Below are 16643 nucleotides of genomic sequence, written 5' to 3' on the forward strand. Positions count from 1 at the left end.
CAGAAGAATGCACTCTTAGACTTCAAATGTAAATGGTGAATAGCTTTTGTAATTCAAATACAAGGTTATAGAACTGCATTATTACAAAAAAAAAATAAATAAATCATCATCATAATAATAACAAATTATGAACATTTAAATAACAATAATGTCCCAGAACTTTGAAATCGTTTTGCAATCAGAGTAAATATTTGGGTAATGTCGTAAAGTTTCACAATTGAAACTTGAAACTTATTTACTAATGGACATAACAAAACCATCATGCAGAAAATTATCAATAGATATCATCCATAACTAGACTAGAATTTCCATTCCCTATCTTAAAGGAACATCGGAACCAATAGCACTGTTTTTTCACAAGTACAATCTATACACTGCCTTCAAACTACCTCTTTCCTTGCCTGGAATCTCTCAAGTACCATGCTCTTGTTGGTTTTGCTATTTTGGATAGATGGAGCATTCTGCTAAGTTTAGAATCGAATACATGCCATTGACACTAGACAGAGTTCTCTGGAATCAAACCAAGATTTTCAATTCTAGTAGATTTAAGTTTAATCTTCTATTTCTTGATACTTCGCAGCTTTGTCCAAATCTTTCATTATATGTCAATCTCAAAGTTTTGTCATTAACTGTTTCATAATTTTTTTCTTATACTAATGAACAACTTACATAACATTGTATTTGAATTACCAAAGTTATCCTTTGTTTCTTTTTGTACTCTAATAGTGCATTCTTCTGTTCACTCAGCTGACTGAAACATAAGCAAGTAAAAACATGTTTAGTCTCGAGCAGGGATTCTGGTTTCTGTTTCCTCCCTTTTCTTCTCTGTGCACTGTGAGTGATAGATACCCTCGAGGCCATGACAAACATACTCAATAAAAAAAAAAAACATCTACCCACCCGAATCCATGATAACCTTCTTCACTCTCAAATACTCTGGATTTCTTTTTGACAGTTCTCCTTCCAGATACACCATAGAGGTTACCTCTCCTCTTGGCAACTCGGACCACAATCTTATACAAGTCTCTTCTCTCACAGAATGCTCCACTCCCAACCTTGCATCCTCTAGCACTACAAAAGAGCCAATTGGGATGACCTCCAGAATTTTTACTCTTTCTTTTCTTGGTCTGACTATTGCTTTCGCTCACCTGACCCTAACACCTGCTGTGAATGAGTTGCAGATATTATTCTCACTGGTATGAAGACTTTCATCCCCCATTCAACCCATAATCCTCCTCTGCTTTCCAAGCCATGTTCACCCAAAAATATGTCAACACAGTCAAAGAAAAAAAAATTCAGCTTGCTTCAAGAATTCCAGCATCATACTCTGCCTATACCAAAGTATGCAACATATGCAAATCAGTCATCAGCAGAAAACTTACCTCCTCTCCAAATGGAAGCTATACCTTCTGGTCGCTTGCTAATGTTTGGGTAATGTGTTATTGGTTGCAACTTCTGCTCTCTTACACTTCTACCTGTCTCTCTCTCTCTCTCTCTTTCTCTCTCTCTCTCTCACTCTCATCAAAGGGAAATCATCTCCTACCATACTGGAATCCAAGCACTGTATGCCTCCAAATTTTTCAACAAAAAGTCATCAGAAAATTACTGTATAACTTGGATAATAAAAGTCATCTGGTCCTAATTAGCATCTCTCCAAATGTTCTCATGCATTGTATTCCAGCATTAATACTCATCCTGCATCATCTCTATAATTTATTATACATATCTGGTACTTATTCCAATGCATGGAAGCAATCTCATATTCATCCTATTTCAAAAAAGGGTGATAGAAGTCTACCGTCAAACTACCGACCAATTGCCATCACACAAATCACCAGACAAGATCAGATCCCTAGGTTGAGATTTGTTGCTTGGATCAACTTTTTTCCTCCAGTTTTTCCTGGCATAAACACAACACATCAGTAGTCTCCTCAGCATCCAAGAAGCTTGCATTCTCTTTTGTTCAAGAACCATTTTTACATCCAACCAACTCTTCACTATATGTGAATTCCAAATCCACTCATGTTTAGAATACTGCTCACATGTTTGGATTAGGGCACCTAAAACTTCTCTTAAAATCCTTCATGCCATCCAGTGGTGAGTAGTTAGACTCATAGATGATCCCTCTCTTACAGACTCACTCCAATCTTGGTCTAACAGGCACAGTGTTTCAGCACTGTGTTTCTTCTGCATTTACTTCCATGGTCACTGCTCCAGTGAATTAATAACCAATTAATTATATATATGTATATATTGCTCTAAATTATTTGTTTTCTCTTGGCCAGTTTGCCTTATTCTCAGATTGAAACCTGAGTTTCAGATGGGAAAACCATTTTACATCAATATGAGATTTGAGGTCTTCCTTCAACATTGAAGAATCCTTCAATGTCTTCACTGTTGATACCTTCAGTAGAATATTAAAAAAAAAAAAAGTCACTTTTATCAAATTTCCCATTTTGAGATTTGTTTATGCTACTCTACTTGAAATTCCCTGTCATTCAGGAAATTTATTTTTTCTTGTTAAGTATCAGATAATAAAGCTACTCTGTACTTTGCATGAACACTGTTAAAGCTGTATAACTGAGACCTCCACATAACCTTTTAAGGAATGGGGAAAACTAATTGAGGCTCCTGACCTAATGTCCTGACCATACCTTCTCATGGCACCCTGTAAGGTATCTACCTGGATATTGAACAAATGAGGATGGACTGACGATTTGGGATTTAGCTAACCAAATTTTATTCTTATTGGCTTAAACCACAATGCAAAATAATGGTGCAACATGACAGAATTGCCAGCTGGAGCATTGCCTGATTAAACAAGGCCCATGTTGTTTTCATCAGGGAACCAGGTTTAATAGTACAATGTCAGCTACTGGAACAAATCCCACAGCACATCCTGACTTAACATCAAAGCAGAGTTCAAGATTGGTACTATCAATGTAAGAAACATCAGTGGAAAAGAAATGGAACTAGCAGAAGGTTTAATAGTTGGATAAGTACCAGGTTGACATAATAGACAAAAATAGGTGAGATCTTTCCAAGCAACAAATACAAAATATTATTTTCAGGCAATAACAATCAGGAAAAACAGTGAGTAGTTATAGTATTCAACACTAAACATGAGGATAATCTTCTTAAATGGCAGGCAATATCAAGTAGAGTGATATGGGCAAATATCAGAATGGGGAACTGGAATAATGAGACTTGTTTGTGCCTATTGTTATGTCTCATAGAAGAATCTACTAAGGAAGAGATGAAGAAATTTTTTGAGCCATTAGAGAAGGCAGGTGACACAGTGAAAAATGAAAAGTTGGTTCTCATTGGACCTTGTTGGGGATCTAAATAGCAGAGTAGGAAATGATTTGTGAGACATACGAAAATATTTTGGGAAAATTTGGAGAAAAGAGCAAAGCTAATAATAATGGCAAATACCTGTTGGATTTCTGCTCAGGACATGGACTGGTTATTACTAACACCATGTTCCGACATAAAAATGTGCATAAATTCACATGGAGAGAAGAGGCAAAGAATAAGAAAAGTCTCATTCACTATGTTATTGTTGATAGTGATGTTTTCTCCCTGGTGCAGGACACCAGAGTGTACAGAAGATTTGAAATTTGAAGCAATCACTATTTAGTATTGAGCAGGATAAAATTGAATTTTATATTGAAAAGAATAACATGTAAGAAAGTTTTAAAGCAAATAAAAATTGAGCAGCTCTCAGATTGAACTGTAGACTAAAATACACAAAGATTATTGAAGGAAAAATGAAAGAGTTTGAGAACAGGAACCAAACCTTGGAGATTCAGTGGCAAACTCTGAAGAAAACATTGATTTTGCTAGAGAGGCATGTGGTGAGGTTGTCTGTAAGGATAAAAAAAATCAGAACTCCATGGTGGACACAGGAAGTTAAAGAGGCGGTGAAGGAAAAGAAGAAAGCATATCAAAAGTTCCTGTCAAATAAGTCAGCTTGTGCTCTTAGAGAATACAGAGACAAATGCAAGAATGCTAAACACTGTGTAAAACTAGCTAAACAAAAGTCATGGGAAGACTTTGGCAAGAATATAAAAAATAAACATCAAGAAGGTGGGAAAATATTTTTGAGGTTGTTGAAGAAGCTTAGGAATGGAGGAAAGAGTGCTGTAAAAGGAGTTAGAGATAAAGGTGACATAAAAACGGGAGAAAAAGATATCCTTGAAGTATGGAATAATTACTTCGAAAAATTGCTAAATGAAACAAGCAGTGATAGCACAATGGTAAAAAACCTCATCAGGCATACAGTCAGAAATACATATCCATACTTGAAGTAGAAAAAGCCATCAAAGGGTTGAAATGTGGAAAGGCAGCAAGAGTAGATGATATTCGACCAGAAATGCTGAAGTATGGTGGTATAAGAGTCTTACAGTGGCTGCACTGCATAGTTCATAGCCTGGACAGAGGGACGAATTCCCGATGATTGGAGTAGAGCTCTGATAGTACCCATATATAAAAAGGGAAATAAAACTGCATGTGAGAATTATAGAGGTATTTCTCTACTGAGTGTTCCTGGCAAGATCTATGCAAGTATACTTGAGAAACAGTTGAGAAGAATTGTGGAAAAAAAGCTTGGTGAAGAACAAGCTCGATTCAGGCCAAATAGAGGCTGTCAGGATCAGATCTTCACTTTACGACAAATAGTCGAGAAAGCATGGGAATATAACAAAGATCTGTAATTAAGTTTTGTCGATTTGGAAAAGGCATATGACAAGCTGCCAAGAGAGAAGCTATTCAATACACTGCAGTTATATGGTGTCAATGGAACATTATATCAAGCAATACTTAGTCTTTATTTGAGTTGTAAGTCAGCTTTTAGAATTGAAGGAAGTACAGGAAGATGGTTTAATGTTAAATCTGGTGTGAGACAAGGATGTACATTATCCCCATCTGTTATTCATTATCTATATGGATCACATTATGAAGGAAAGTGGTATTAAACATGATATCAAAATTGGAGATGTTAATGTCAGCTCTTTGCTTTATGCGGATGATGTTATACTTCTAAATAAATCCGCTACAAGTCTGCAAGATTCTCTGACTAAATTGAATAGCTGTTGTAATAGATATGGTATGAAGGTCAGCAATAAAAAGACAAAGACAATGAAAATAGGCAGAATCATTGAAAATGTCAACTGTGTTGTGAATGGAGAACCTGTGGAACAAGTAAAACATTTTAGCTACTTAGGCACGATTTTTACTGAAGATGGTAAATTAAATATAGAAATAGACAACAGAATCAACAAAGCTGGTATGGTAGGAAGTCAATTGAATAAATTCATATGGAATAAGAGAGAAATTAGTCGGAACACTAAATTAGCTGTTTACAAGACAGTGTTCAAACCAGTTTTAACTTATGGATCTGAGAGCTGGGTCAGAAGTAAAACACTTGACCAAAGACTAGAGACCATAGATATGAGAATCCTGAGAAAGATTATAGGCGTGAACAGATGGCATCAATGGCAATATCATATTAAAAACGAGGATATTAGGAAAGCACTTGACATTGTCAGCATCCAGGAATGCGTTAGCAGAACTAATCTCAGGTGATATTGTCACTTAAACAGAATGGGCGAGGAAAGATTAGCAAAACAAGTGTTCTCTGCCAGGTTGGCAGCAAAACGACCCAGTGGAAGAGCAAGATATAGGTGGATTGATATGGTACAAAGTGCCTTTGACGATAGAAATATAAGATCTGATAATGTTGGAGTCTTGACAAGTAACAGACTGATTTGGAGGAAAATTATAGATAGGAAATTAATAATGATGTACTTTTTTTCATGTAGTACTATTATATCCTGTACACCCCTTGAGGGTTCATGGCAGGAATTTGATGATGATGATGGTTCTTGTTGGAGATTTAAACTGCAGAGTAGAAAATGATTTTGAGAAAATTTCGATAAGTGCTTACTGTATTTCTTGACTGGTTATTAGTAACACCATGTTCCAAGATAAAAATGTGCATAAATTCACGTGGAGAGAAGAGGCAAGGAATAAGAAAAGCCCCATTGACTATCTTATTGTTTGATAGCCGTGTTTACCCACTGTTTCAGAACATAAGTATACAGAGGATTTGAAATAGGATGTGATCACTGTTTAGTTTTGAGCAGGATAAAAATTGAATTGCATATTGAAATGAAGAGTATGGAAAAAAGTTTTACAATGAATCAAAGTTGAGCAGCTTTCAGAGGTGAACTGCAGACTCAAATGCATCAACATTATTCAAGAAAAAAATGAGAGGCTGAACACAAAAACCAAACCTTGGAAGTTGAGGAGCAAACACTGAAAATCAGAACTCTATGGTAGACTCAGCAAGTTAAAGAAGCAGTCAGGAAAAGAAAAAAAGAACATCGAAAGTTCATGGCAAGTAAGCTTGCACCCTTAAAGGATACAGAGAAAAATGACTGAAATGTTTTACTTTTTGTACAAATTCTTTGTACAGGATGTTGTTAATATTTTTGGTGTTTCTGCCTATTTTTGTTGTTTGTCTTTTTATTGCTCATGTTCATAAAAAAATTACCATAACAATTATTCATTTCAGTCAGGGAATCTTGCACACTTGTACTGGATTTATTTAGAAATATAACATCATCTGCATAAGCCTATACAAGAATCATCTGCATAAAGTAAAGAACAAGATTAAGATCTCCAATTTTGATATCAGGTTCATTACCATATTACTTCATAATGTGATCTATATGGATAAAAGTGGATATAATGTGTGCCCTAGTCTCACACCTAATTTAACATCAAATACCATCTTCCTTCGCTTCTAATTGCTGAACTTAAATATAGAGGGCTTATTATAATGTCCCAGTTGCACTATATAGCTGAAGTATTTTGAACAGCTTTTCTCTTGGCACATTGTTCTATGCCTTTTCTGGATGTACAAAATTAAACATAGACCCTACTTATATTTTTATTATTTATTTAAGATGAAAATCTGATCCTGGCAACCTCCATTTTTGCTTGAACCCTGTTCTTCTCAAAGCTTCCTTTCCACAATTCTTAGCCTTTTCTCAAGTGCTTAAATCTTACTAGGAACTCTCAGTACTAGTCATTCTTCTGCAATTCTCACATTGTTTAATTTCCTTTTTTTATATATTTATGGTTGCTACAAGAGCTCCACTCTAGTCATCTGGAATTTGATCCTGTGACTCTGCCTTCTGAATTATTCTGCGTATCTGAAGTTATATTTCTGAGTCAGAGAAAATATTGTCACTCTTAGAAAATAATGCTCTATCTGAAAAACAGCACAAATGTGCATGTGCACTTGTGTAGTAGAATTTCAGTATTTTTTGAGAGTAATTTACCAGAGTAAAAAAAAAAAAAAAAAAAAAAAAAAATCATTCCTCTGCATTAAATCCTCAAAAATCTTAGAACCTAAACATCAGTTGTTTCACTTGGTCAGAAATATCTTTATGAAAGAAAAAAAAAAAATTGTTCCACTCTGGAATAATTGTCAAAAAAGAATTCGTTCTTCAGATATTTATTTTGACCATCAGAAGTGCATAAAAAAAATAGTGAAAGGTTGCAAAAAAAATAAAATAAATAAATAAATAATTAAATTTGGTGCTTTTACTCCCTAACCACCCTAATCACACTTTTTGTAAAATATTAATATCCCATCTCTACAAAGTGTGTAGTATCTAAGTATGAAGAAAAAAAGATTGATATTTTAAGAAACAAAAAGAAATTACAAAATTTACTGATCAGTAAAATACAAAATATTAATATTTTGTATTATTAATTTCACTTTATTCAGAATAAAAATATTATAAAAAGTGAAATAAAATTTAATTAAATAAATAATGCAAAAAGAAACTATTTTCTAAAATGTTGCTTGTTTTGAATTAATTTTGCATATATGTGTATCATTAAAATATTTTTTCAGTTTTCTTGCGATGAATTAACTCCTCCTTAGGGCACTTTTCATTTTCTGAGAAGTTACTTTTCAACAATTGCAAGAAGTAATTCAAATGTGTAGGGTGCAGGACTTTTTTTTTTTTTCTGATAAAATGTATTTGCATTTGTTATTTATTCTAATTGAAATAAAGTAATTAAAATTGCTAATAATTATCACACACCCTTATTTCCTTTAGGTGATGATGAAGTAAAAGTTGATGAATCATTATTTCAAGAATTAGATGACCTTGAGCTTGAAGATGACTTTGATAACAAAGATGATTCTTGAGACTCACACGACATATAGCTGTTGACTGAATAAATGATTTATGGAAATAAAAATTGGATGTTGATTGCCAATACTTTTTTTTGTACAGTCATATTTCTTATAGAAACACCTAAAAACAGTGGTTTTCAAACTGTGGGACATGCCACCTGGGTGGGGGGTATGCAAAGGAAGGTTAGTATTTTTGAGCCCAATATTCCATCCACTTATTTCCATATAATATAGCATTAAAAACACCTGCAATACTTGTTGTTAGTATATTAACTTCCCTGCCGGCTGAGGTGGATGAAATAGTGAGACCGAATTGCACTTATCCATGTGTTATTCAATGGGTGTTACAGAATTGTATTCCAGAGTTAGCTGGACATCTATAGATGTCATGGCTGGTTGGGGGGGTTAAGTTAGAAATTTATTTAAAAGTTGTAATTTTTAAAAGGAATATCTTTGTGTGCTATTTTACTTTTAGTAAAATAGTTGTATGACAACACTATCAGTTGTAAGATGGCAGATGACTAAAAGTACAGTCACAGGTATGATACCTTTCAAAAAACAGGAAGAACACCTTAGTTTCTTGAGTCAAATACATGCTAAGAAAACTATAGGAATATGAAAAGTTGGGAGGAAAGAATTTTTATAACCTTCTCAAAAATTGCTTTTTAATATTTATTAATAAATTAAAAGTGTGCACCTTGAACACAGGGTATGATTTAAATAGATATAATAATTGGCATGATTTTTACTTCTGAAACATGCAAGTATATTTCAAAACATAAGGTTTTACATAGGAATGTGTTCACAGAGCTAATCTCAGGTGATATGGTCACTTAAACAGAATGGGAGAGGAAAATTAGCAAAACAAGTGTTTTCTGCCAGGTTAGCAGGAAAAACATCCAGAGGAAGACCAAGATCTAGGTGAATTGATACACTAAAAAGTGCCTTAAAAGATAGAAATATAAGATCTGATAAAGTTGGAGTCTTGACAGATAACAGATTGATTTGGAGGAAAATTGTTGATAGGAAGTTAGTAATGATGTAAGTTTTTCTTGTAGTACTATCATAATATCCTGTACAACCCTTGAGGTTACCATGTCAGGAATTTGATGATGATGATGTTTTACACATGAAAGCAGAAGATTCATATGGGATTTGAGGTTAAGTAGCATTTGCATTATCTGTTTTCTTGTATGACTGTAGGTTGGCATTATATGGATGTTGTATGGCAACACTATCAGTTGTAAGATGCCAGGTAACTAAAAGTGCAATCACAGGTACAGTCACCTTTAATATTAAAAGTATCATACTTACAGAAACTTGAAATGTCCAAGCATATCTGACACAGCTGATAGTGTTTTTTATTTAGATACATTAAACTCATCACGTTGTCCAATTGCCTTGCATTTCACTGGGTTGTATATATGGCATAATTCAAGATCACTTTGCAAAATTTGGCCTGTACTTGAGTACCAGAATAATTCATGAATGTTTACACTGCTCTTTGAATCAGACACTTATGCATTTGATATACTGCTGTACTTTGAGAAAGTAGTGCACTCCTCATGACACTATTACAAAGGAAAAAATTTGCTTATCCCAAGAAATAGAAATCTAAAAAAACCTTATCTACGAAGTGAAAATATTAATCTCCATTTGCAAAAAAATAAATAATAATATAATATCATAGAACAATATCATTGACAGAGAAGATCATGATATCAGTTATTTTTGGTTCGTAAGGATGTGTGCTTCTTTTTTTTTTTTAAGTTTTATGACCAAGATAACAGTGGTGAACCTGATGCTGGATCATGCCTTACTTCTTGTACTTAATCTACATATTATATTACATGTAGACTGGCTCCTGCTCTCTTTCTTTTCTTCTTAATGCTATTAGAGTATTTCAAGGGTGAGGGATAAATTTTTCCTATCCCCCCCCCTTTTTTTTTTGTTTTCTTCCGGTGGGAGTCTGTTCTCCTAGGTGTTTGCCTTACCTAGTACACTGAAGCTGTGACAGGCACAGAAAGCCAGCAGTGGGTTTATTGCAGCTAAAAAGAAACAAAGGAATCAAAGCTGAATGTATTTAAATGGTAAATAACCTGGACTGGTAAGAAAACTGAAAATAGCAACACTCAACATATTGACACATACAGGTAAAAAAGAGGAGTTAGTGGATTATATCATGGAGAGGAAATTAGATGTCTTTGGTTTCAGCAATACAATATGGAAAAAACAAGGGAGGAAGAATTTAAGAGGAAACTTTATTTTGCTTTGCAAAGGAGCAAATGACCAATCAAAAAATAGTGTCAATTTTATCATTAGTAAAGAAGTAAATAACAGACTCATAGAGTGTGATGGAATTAATGATAGAATAAAGAGCTTGTATTTGAATGCAATGGAAAGTGAATCTTACTTATCCAAGTACAGTCATCCCTCGACTTACGTATGTTCAAGTTGCATCTGTTTGAAGATATGTCCATGATCCCATAAGGGAATGAATAACATTTTTGACTATACTTTCAAACAAGACGCAAGCAAGTGAGCGAACATAAAGTAAAAAAAGGTTTCTATTTAGCAACAATGCATCATGCACAGTGATGCATTGTTGCACATTCAGCTTCAAGTTCATTTGGCAATCGGCACGTTTTCAGCAATTCCTCTGTTGATTTTGTATTTGAGGAATAGGTTGTTTGTGTGTTTATTGTTAACTATTTCATGATATTTTGTGCAACATGGTCCCCTACACACCCAGTAAAAAAAACCTAGTGAAGAATCACAGAAAAAGAGGCAATCAGTTGATCTTGAAAAGAAGTTGCCAGTTATAAAGCGACATGAAGCTGCTAAGCCCATCAGTGTGATCACACGACTTCAGATGGTCTCATTCTACAGTGACAGCCATTTTGAAAAATAAGGATAAAATCTTACAAGCTGTGAAAGGATCTGCTTCTATGAAATTGACGATAGTGACAAAGCAACGGCAAGGTCCTATCGGTGATATGGAAAAGATACTTGCATCATGGATAAAGGATCTGAACCAAAAGTACATACCCCTTAGCACTATGACCATAACTGCTGAGGCACTAATTCTCTTCAACATGTTAAAGGAGAAAGCAGGACCCAATTACGACTACAAATTCAATGTTTCTTCTGGTTGATTCATGAGATTCAAGCAGAGTTTTGTGCTGCATAATGTGAAAATGTATGGTGTATCTGCAAGTGCTGATGAGAAGCCTGCCAAGGAGTTTGTGGAGAAATTGGATAAAATGATTATAGGGGAAAATTATTTAATATGGATGAGACTTCCTTGTTTTGGAAAAAAATGTCCAAGTGGACATTCATCCACCAAAAACTAAAATCTATGCCTGTTTTCAAAGCTCTTAAACACCATATTACGATTCTGTTAGGGGTAACATGACTGGATATATACTGAAACCATTTGTGATATGGCACAGTGAGAATCCACAAGCCTTCAAAAACATTACAAAGCATACTCTTCCAGTTCATTATTCGAGCAACAAGAAGTCATGGATGACTCAAGAATTGTTTGAGGATTCTTTAATCAACTTTTACACTAGTGAAATGGAAAACTATTGTGTGAAAGAAAATGTAGAATTTAAAATTTTATTCTAATAATGCTGGTCATCCACCTTACATCAGCGATCTTCACCCCAAGATCAAGGTAATGTTTCTCCCTCCAAACACTACTTCATTGATACAACCAATGGATCAGGGGGTTCTTTCAGTGTTTTTAAGGCTTATCTACGAAGAACTTTTTCACAAGCTTTCTGCCACTGAAGGAAATGATCAGACTCTCATGCATTTCCAAAGTATTCGATATTTATTATGCTATTAAAAATATTGCTGTGGCTAGGGACGATTTGGAAGTTTTGAAAAAATGAAGACCTTTGTAAATTGAGTGAATAAATAGTGGGCCTAGCAAACAATCTGAATCTTGAAGTCAGCGATGTCGACATAGTTCATCTCATAGAAAGTTCCTCTGAAGAGTTGACCAATGAAGAATTGGTTGAACTGAAGGAAAACTTCAGTTTCTTCTTGTTCCTCTTCTGCAACACCAATGTGTTGCAGAAGAGGAACAAGAAAAGGAGTAGGGAAAAGAGAAACAAGGACAGGTAGTTAAACAATTCACAGTGAATGGTCTTGCATAAACGTTCTCTGAAGTTAGCGATGTTCTCAAAATGGCTGAAGACATGGACCCCAATGTTGAATGCTACTTATTAGTAGAAAGGAAAGTACATGATGTGTTTGTTTTCCATAAACAAATTTATGATGAAAAGAAGAAGAATAAGCAAAGCACATTAGGCATTTTCATCAAAAAAAAAGGTTACACCAGACAAGCTGTAGCCTGGCCCTTCACATAGAGGAGATCATGAAGATGTGATTGTGGAGGAAGATTTTAGTGATTATTCTCCTGTTTTATAGTGGCAGTAATTCACAGTGTAGTTTTGTAAGGTTTCAAAATTAAAATGACAGTATACTTATTACAGCTAAGTCCTTAACCCCTATAACTCCTTTGATTTAATGTACCGACTTATGTCTGACTGACTTCCGTCCTGTTGGATGAACAGAATTCCGACATAAGTCGAGAGATGACTGTATATGCACCCAACAAGGTTTAGATATGGAGGAGAATACATTATATTTGAGGAACAGTTGGATGATGTTATTCAGAATGAGTGTAATCATTTTAGGAGATCTTAATTCACAGGTTAGAGAAGAAAGAACAGCAGTAGAAAAAGTTTTGGGCCCATTTGGTTTTGTTCAAAGAAATGCGTAATTACAAAAGTTATTAGATTTTTGCATCACAAATTATCTTAAAATAGGAACTAACTAGTTTCAAAAAAAGACAAAGCCATAGAATTACAAGATATAGCTGGGATGGTGAGCAAATATCATTAACATATATCTTTCATAAAGAATCGAATAAGGTAGTCATAGACATAAATTTTTGCCTTTAGTTCATAGGCTTCTTATCACCACTTTTAAGGTATATTTGGAAGAGAAATGTGGCAGATAAAAAAAAAGATAGAAAGCTGAAGCTGTGGATGTTGAAACACTCAGAAGTAAAGCAAAATTTGAGTCTCTAATTAGGGCCAAGGCCAATGATTAATGTTCAGGTAATGTAGATGAAGAATGGTACAAATTTCAAAATGTAATGATAGGAACAGCAGAGGAGTTGTGTGTAAGAACTGGTGGAACCAGAAAAGGAAAAGAAACATGCTGGTGGAAAGAAAGTTAAAGAAGCAGTCAAATTAAAATAAAGCTTTTTGGAGGTTTATGAAGACTAGATCAAATGATGATAGACATTTATAATGAGAGAAAGCCATCCAAAAAAGGGGGAAAAATCATTAAAGAGGAAATGATAAAATGGTGGGCAAAGGTTGGTCGATTGGTAGGGCCTCTTCTACTAATGGCTCAGCAAAAAGTTAAGCAATTTTGAGCGCGGTTAGTAGTTGGAAGGGAACAATCGTTCGATGCTGTGGCACATCTCCCTCGATGAGTCTTTGAATTCCCTGGAGGTGTCACAATAATAAACCTGCTGTTTGCTAAGCTCAGCTATCATTGGGAGCTAAGGATATAAATCGGATGCCTACTGATTTCTGAAAGGTGGGATTAAAAGCTCCACGTACTGGATGATTTTTTTAAAAAATTTTTATTTGAAAAGCATCCCAGCTTTTAGTGATAACAAAGAAATGCATTCGTTGCCTAGGAAATGTTCCAACACAAAGAAGCAAGCAACGTAGTTCGATACCTCCTTTTGAAAAGATATAAGCGTTTCACAATACGTCGAAATCCTAAATGCAAGAAATAAGTTTTGCGAATGTTTTTGAGTTAGCCACTGATACGGAAGCGGTAGCTTTCTTTAACATTATACCTCCTGCAAAACAGACGTATTAACTAGTGAACACATATAGGTTATACTCATAGCCATAGTTACTAACTGCTTTGGCATATTTATTCCTGAACAGCAAGAGACTTATGTATTGAGACTGTGATCATTCGTAGGTTGTAAGTGCGACCAACTCAATTCTATATGTTTGTATCAAACTCCGGTGAACTTGCGTAGCTTATTTGGTTTCGACGGAGCTCTTCGGTTGAAAACACGTAGGTCCGAGTCTCGTCTATGATGCGAAGAACCTTTATTAGGGCTTTTCAATCAAAAGTGAGACCGACCTCATACGGAGGTAGAGGAATTTTTTCCCGGAAGAAAGACAAACTGGCCCCGTTGAATACGTCTTCAGATATAGAATACTCATTGGAAAATGAAGACAACGGAAAACTGCCTTTTTCTATGATAAAAATAATTCCCTGGTAAAGTAGAATTGTTACCGTCACCAACTACTATATGTTACTCAGGTTAGCACACAGATAAAAAGCAATATACAGATACTTGTGCATGATTTTATTTCTTGTATTAGTTCCGAGGAATCCCATGTCAGACATTCAGTTTTCCTATTATACTACTGAAAACTAAAACTTGGTATAGTTTAGTTGGAAAACTTTGCATAATTAGCGTACGCTATAATGGGCATTTTGTCCACTTTTAGAAATATTTAATTATTTTTAAGGATCATTATTCCAAAAATGCTGCAGTGATAACCATAATTTTGTATTAATCAACTAGTATCGTTTGTAGAGAAGACACAAGAGAGAGGCTTTTTCTCCAGAAACTTGAGCGAAACTACGAAACTGTAAAAATTCGAAACTTGCCTAGGTGATTTTTCATTGAATGAAAATTGCATTATGTGCAGTGAGTTATTTCTTACCAGTACCAAGGAATATTGTTTTGGTGATATCTTGGAATAGAAATGCGTAACTTGTACTTTAATACGTTCAGAAATCGCTAAAACCGAGTGTACAGAACCTGTTATTTGAAACAAATTTTATCAAGTTTCCATGTAATATTTTATATTGTAGTATTATCCAAGAGTGATACCGGCATATAGAGTTAGAGGTGGTGCTGAAGGTCAAATTACAAAATTAATTTACTCAATCTCTTCTAGGAAGCAATACTGAAAATATTAATGAAAGTATTACTACTGAAAAAGTGCATGCCAACCTTAATTTAAAAATCACTACGAGCAGTACTTACTTGTGTGCTCTTTGAGGTGAGCAGTTATATTCTGATGGTAACTTTTTATTTTTACTTTATTTTATTTTTAATGTATCCCACCAACAAAAGGGTGTAGATCATTAATACAGTGGGAAGGCTAAGGATTTTTAATCATCATTTTTGTATTTTTAATTATTATTATTATTATTTTTTTTTTTTACAAAGTTCGAAACCCTTCTCTTGAGAGCCAAACTCCGAGATTTTTGTATGCCACTTCAAGCCCCAATAAGGGAAGTGGTAGTCTTACACTGAGCGATGAAATTCATCTCTTAACAGAAGGCAACCACAAACACCCATACGGGGGGACTCAAACCCGCAGCCTGTTGGTTAGAGAGCAGGTGTGTTAACTACGAGTACTGAAGTGCTACTAGGTCAAGCAATGTAGAAGAGCTATTTATTTATATGTAATTATATATGAATATATATTTGTATGTTCGCATGCCTCATTAGCGCAATTGGAAGAAAGATGGTACGTTACCCTTTCTGTTGGAAAAGGCAAAAGTTCGATTCTCGTCGTGACGAAAGAAATCTGTTTTTTTTTTCAATTGAAGGTGAGTTGGTCGATCTCGTACGAAAGCAGCAGGGTTTGCTTTTCCTCCCGGAAACTCGGATTTTTAATCCCGCGTACAGGCAAACCGACCTTGAGAACACATGCAATTTGAGACAAGAAATGCAAATAGTGAGCAGTAGATGGCGTTTGAGAGCTGCTGGGAATTGCATACCGCTCCCAGTTGCTCTCGAAACAATTTTGGTTTTTAATAACAAACAAAAATTTTACCATGACAAGCAAAAATTAATGATACATATATAATCTTTTTCATAGACATACAAATACATACTGTATATGCATTTATTTGTCGATATATATATCACACACGAGAGGCCACAAAGCCTATAGGAAATAAATGCCGAGTGTGGGCTGAATTTATTATATTCTGTTATTCTATATATTATATTCTATATAATTTATATTTAATATCAGCTAGCGCTGGTTTTATTTCTCCAAATTGAGTAGGCGAGGCCCTTTTAGTCCTATCTAACTTTTAGAGGTTGAGGAGTCTCCTCTCTTAGCCAACCAGAGATAGCTGGCCCAAACTATCAATGATATTAAATGGCACTGGGTGAAGAGATACGGCACACTGCATGCCTACTGCTGTAGAACCAACATTCTTTCAGACAATACATTACGTTTCAGTTATATTAAATATATAAATATAAATCTCTATATGTATGTATATTTAATTATTTTTAAAAATTAATTTTTAGAGGATGTCTTGCGAACATGTATAAAAT

The 16643-nt window shown here is 34.6% G+C and overlaps 1 protein-coding gene across 2 annotated transcripts in view; it reads left to right on the forward strand.

Annotated features, from left to right (window-relative positions):
• LOC150104394 (RWD domain-containing protein 1) overlaps window positions 1-8303 on the forward strand; it is a 187245-nt gene extending 178942 nt beyond the window's left edge. For both annotated transcript variants that reach the window (XM_090396978.1, XM_090396977.1), the window contains one exon: window positions 8139-8303. In XM_090396978.1, coding sequence (XP_090253104.1) covers window positions 8139-8230 — 92 coding nt within the window. In that variant the 3' untranslated portion in view covers window positions 8231-8303. The remainder of the gene's footprint in view (window positions 1-8138) is intronic.
• The last annotated feature ends 8340 nt before the right edge of the window (window positions 8304-16643 follow it).

The sequence above is a fragment of the Typopeltis vanoorti genome, chromosome 8, assembly GCF_054136105.1.
Source record: "Typopeltis vanoorti isolate ZY-2024b chromosome 8, IOZ_Tvanoo_1.0, whole genome shotgun sequence".
Taxonomy (NCBI): Eukaryota; Metazoa; Arthropoda; class Arachnida; order Uropygi; family Thelyphonidae; genus Typopeltis; species Typopeltis vanoorti.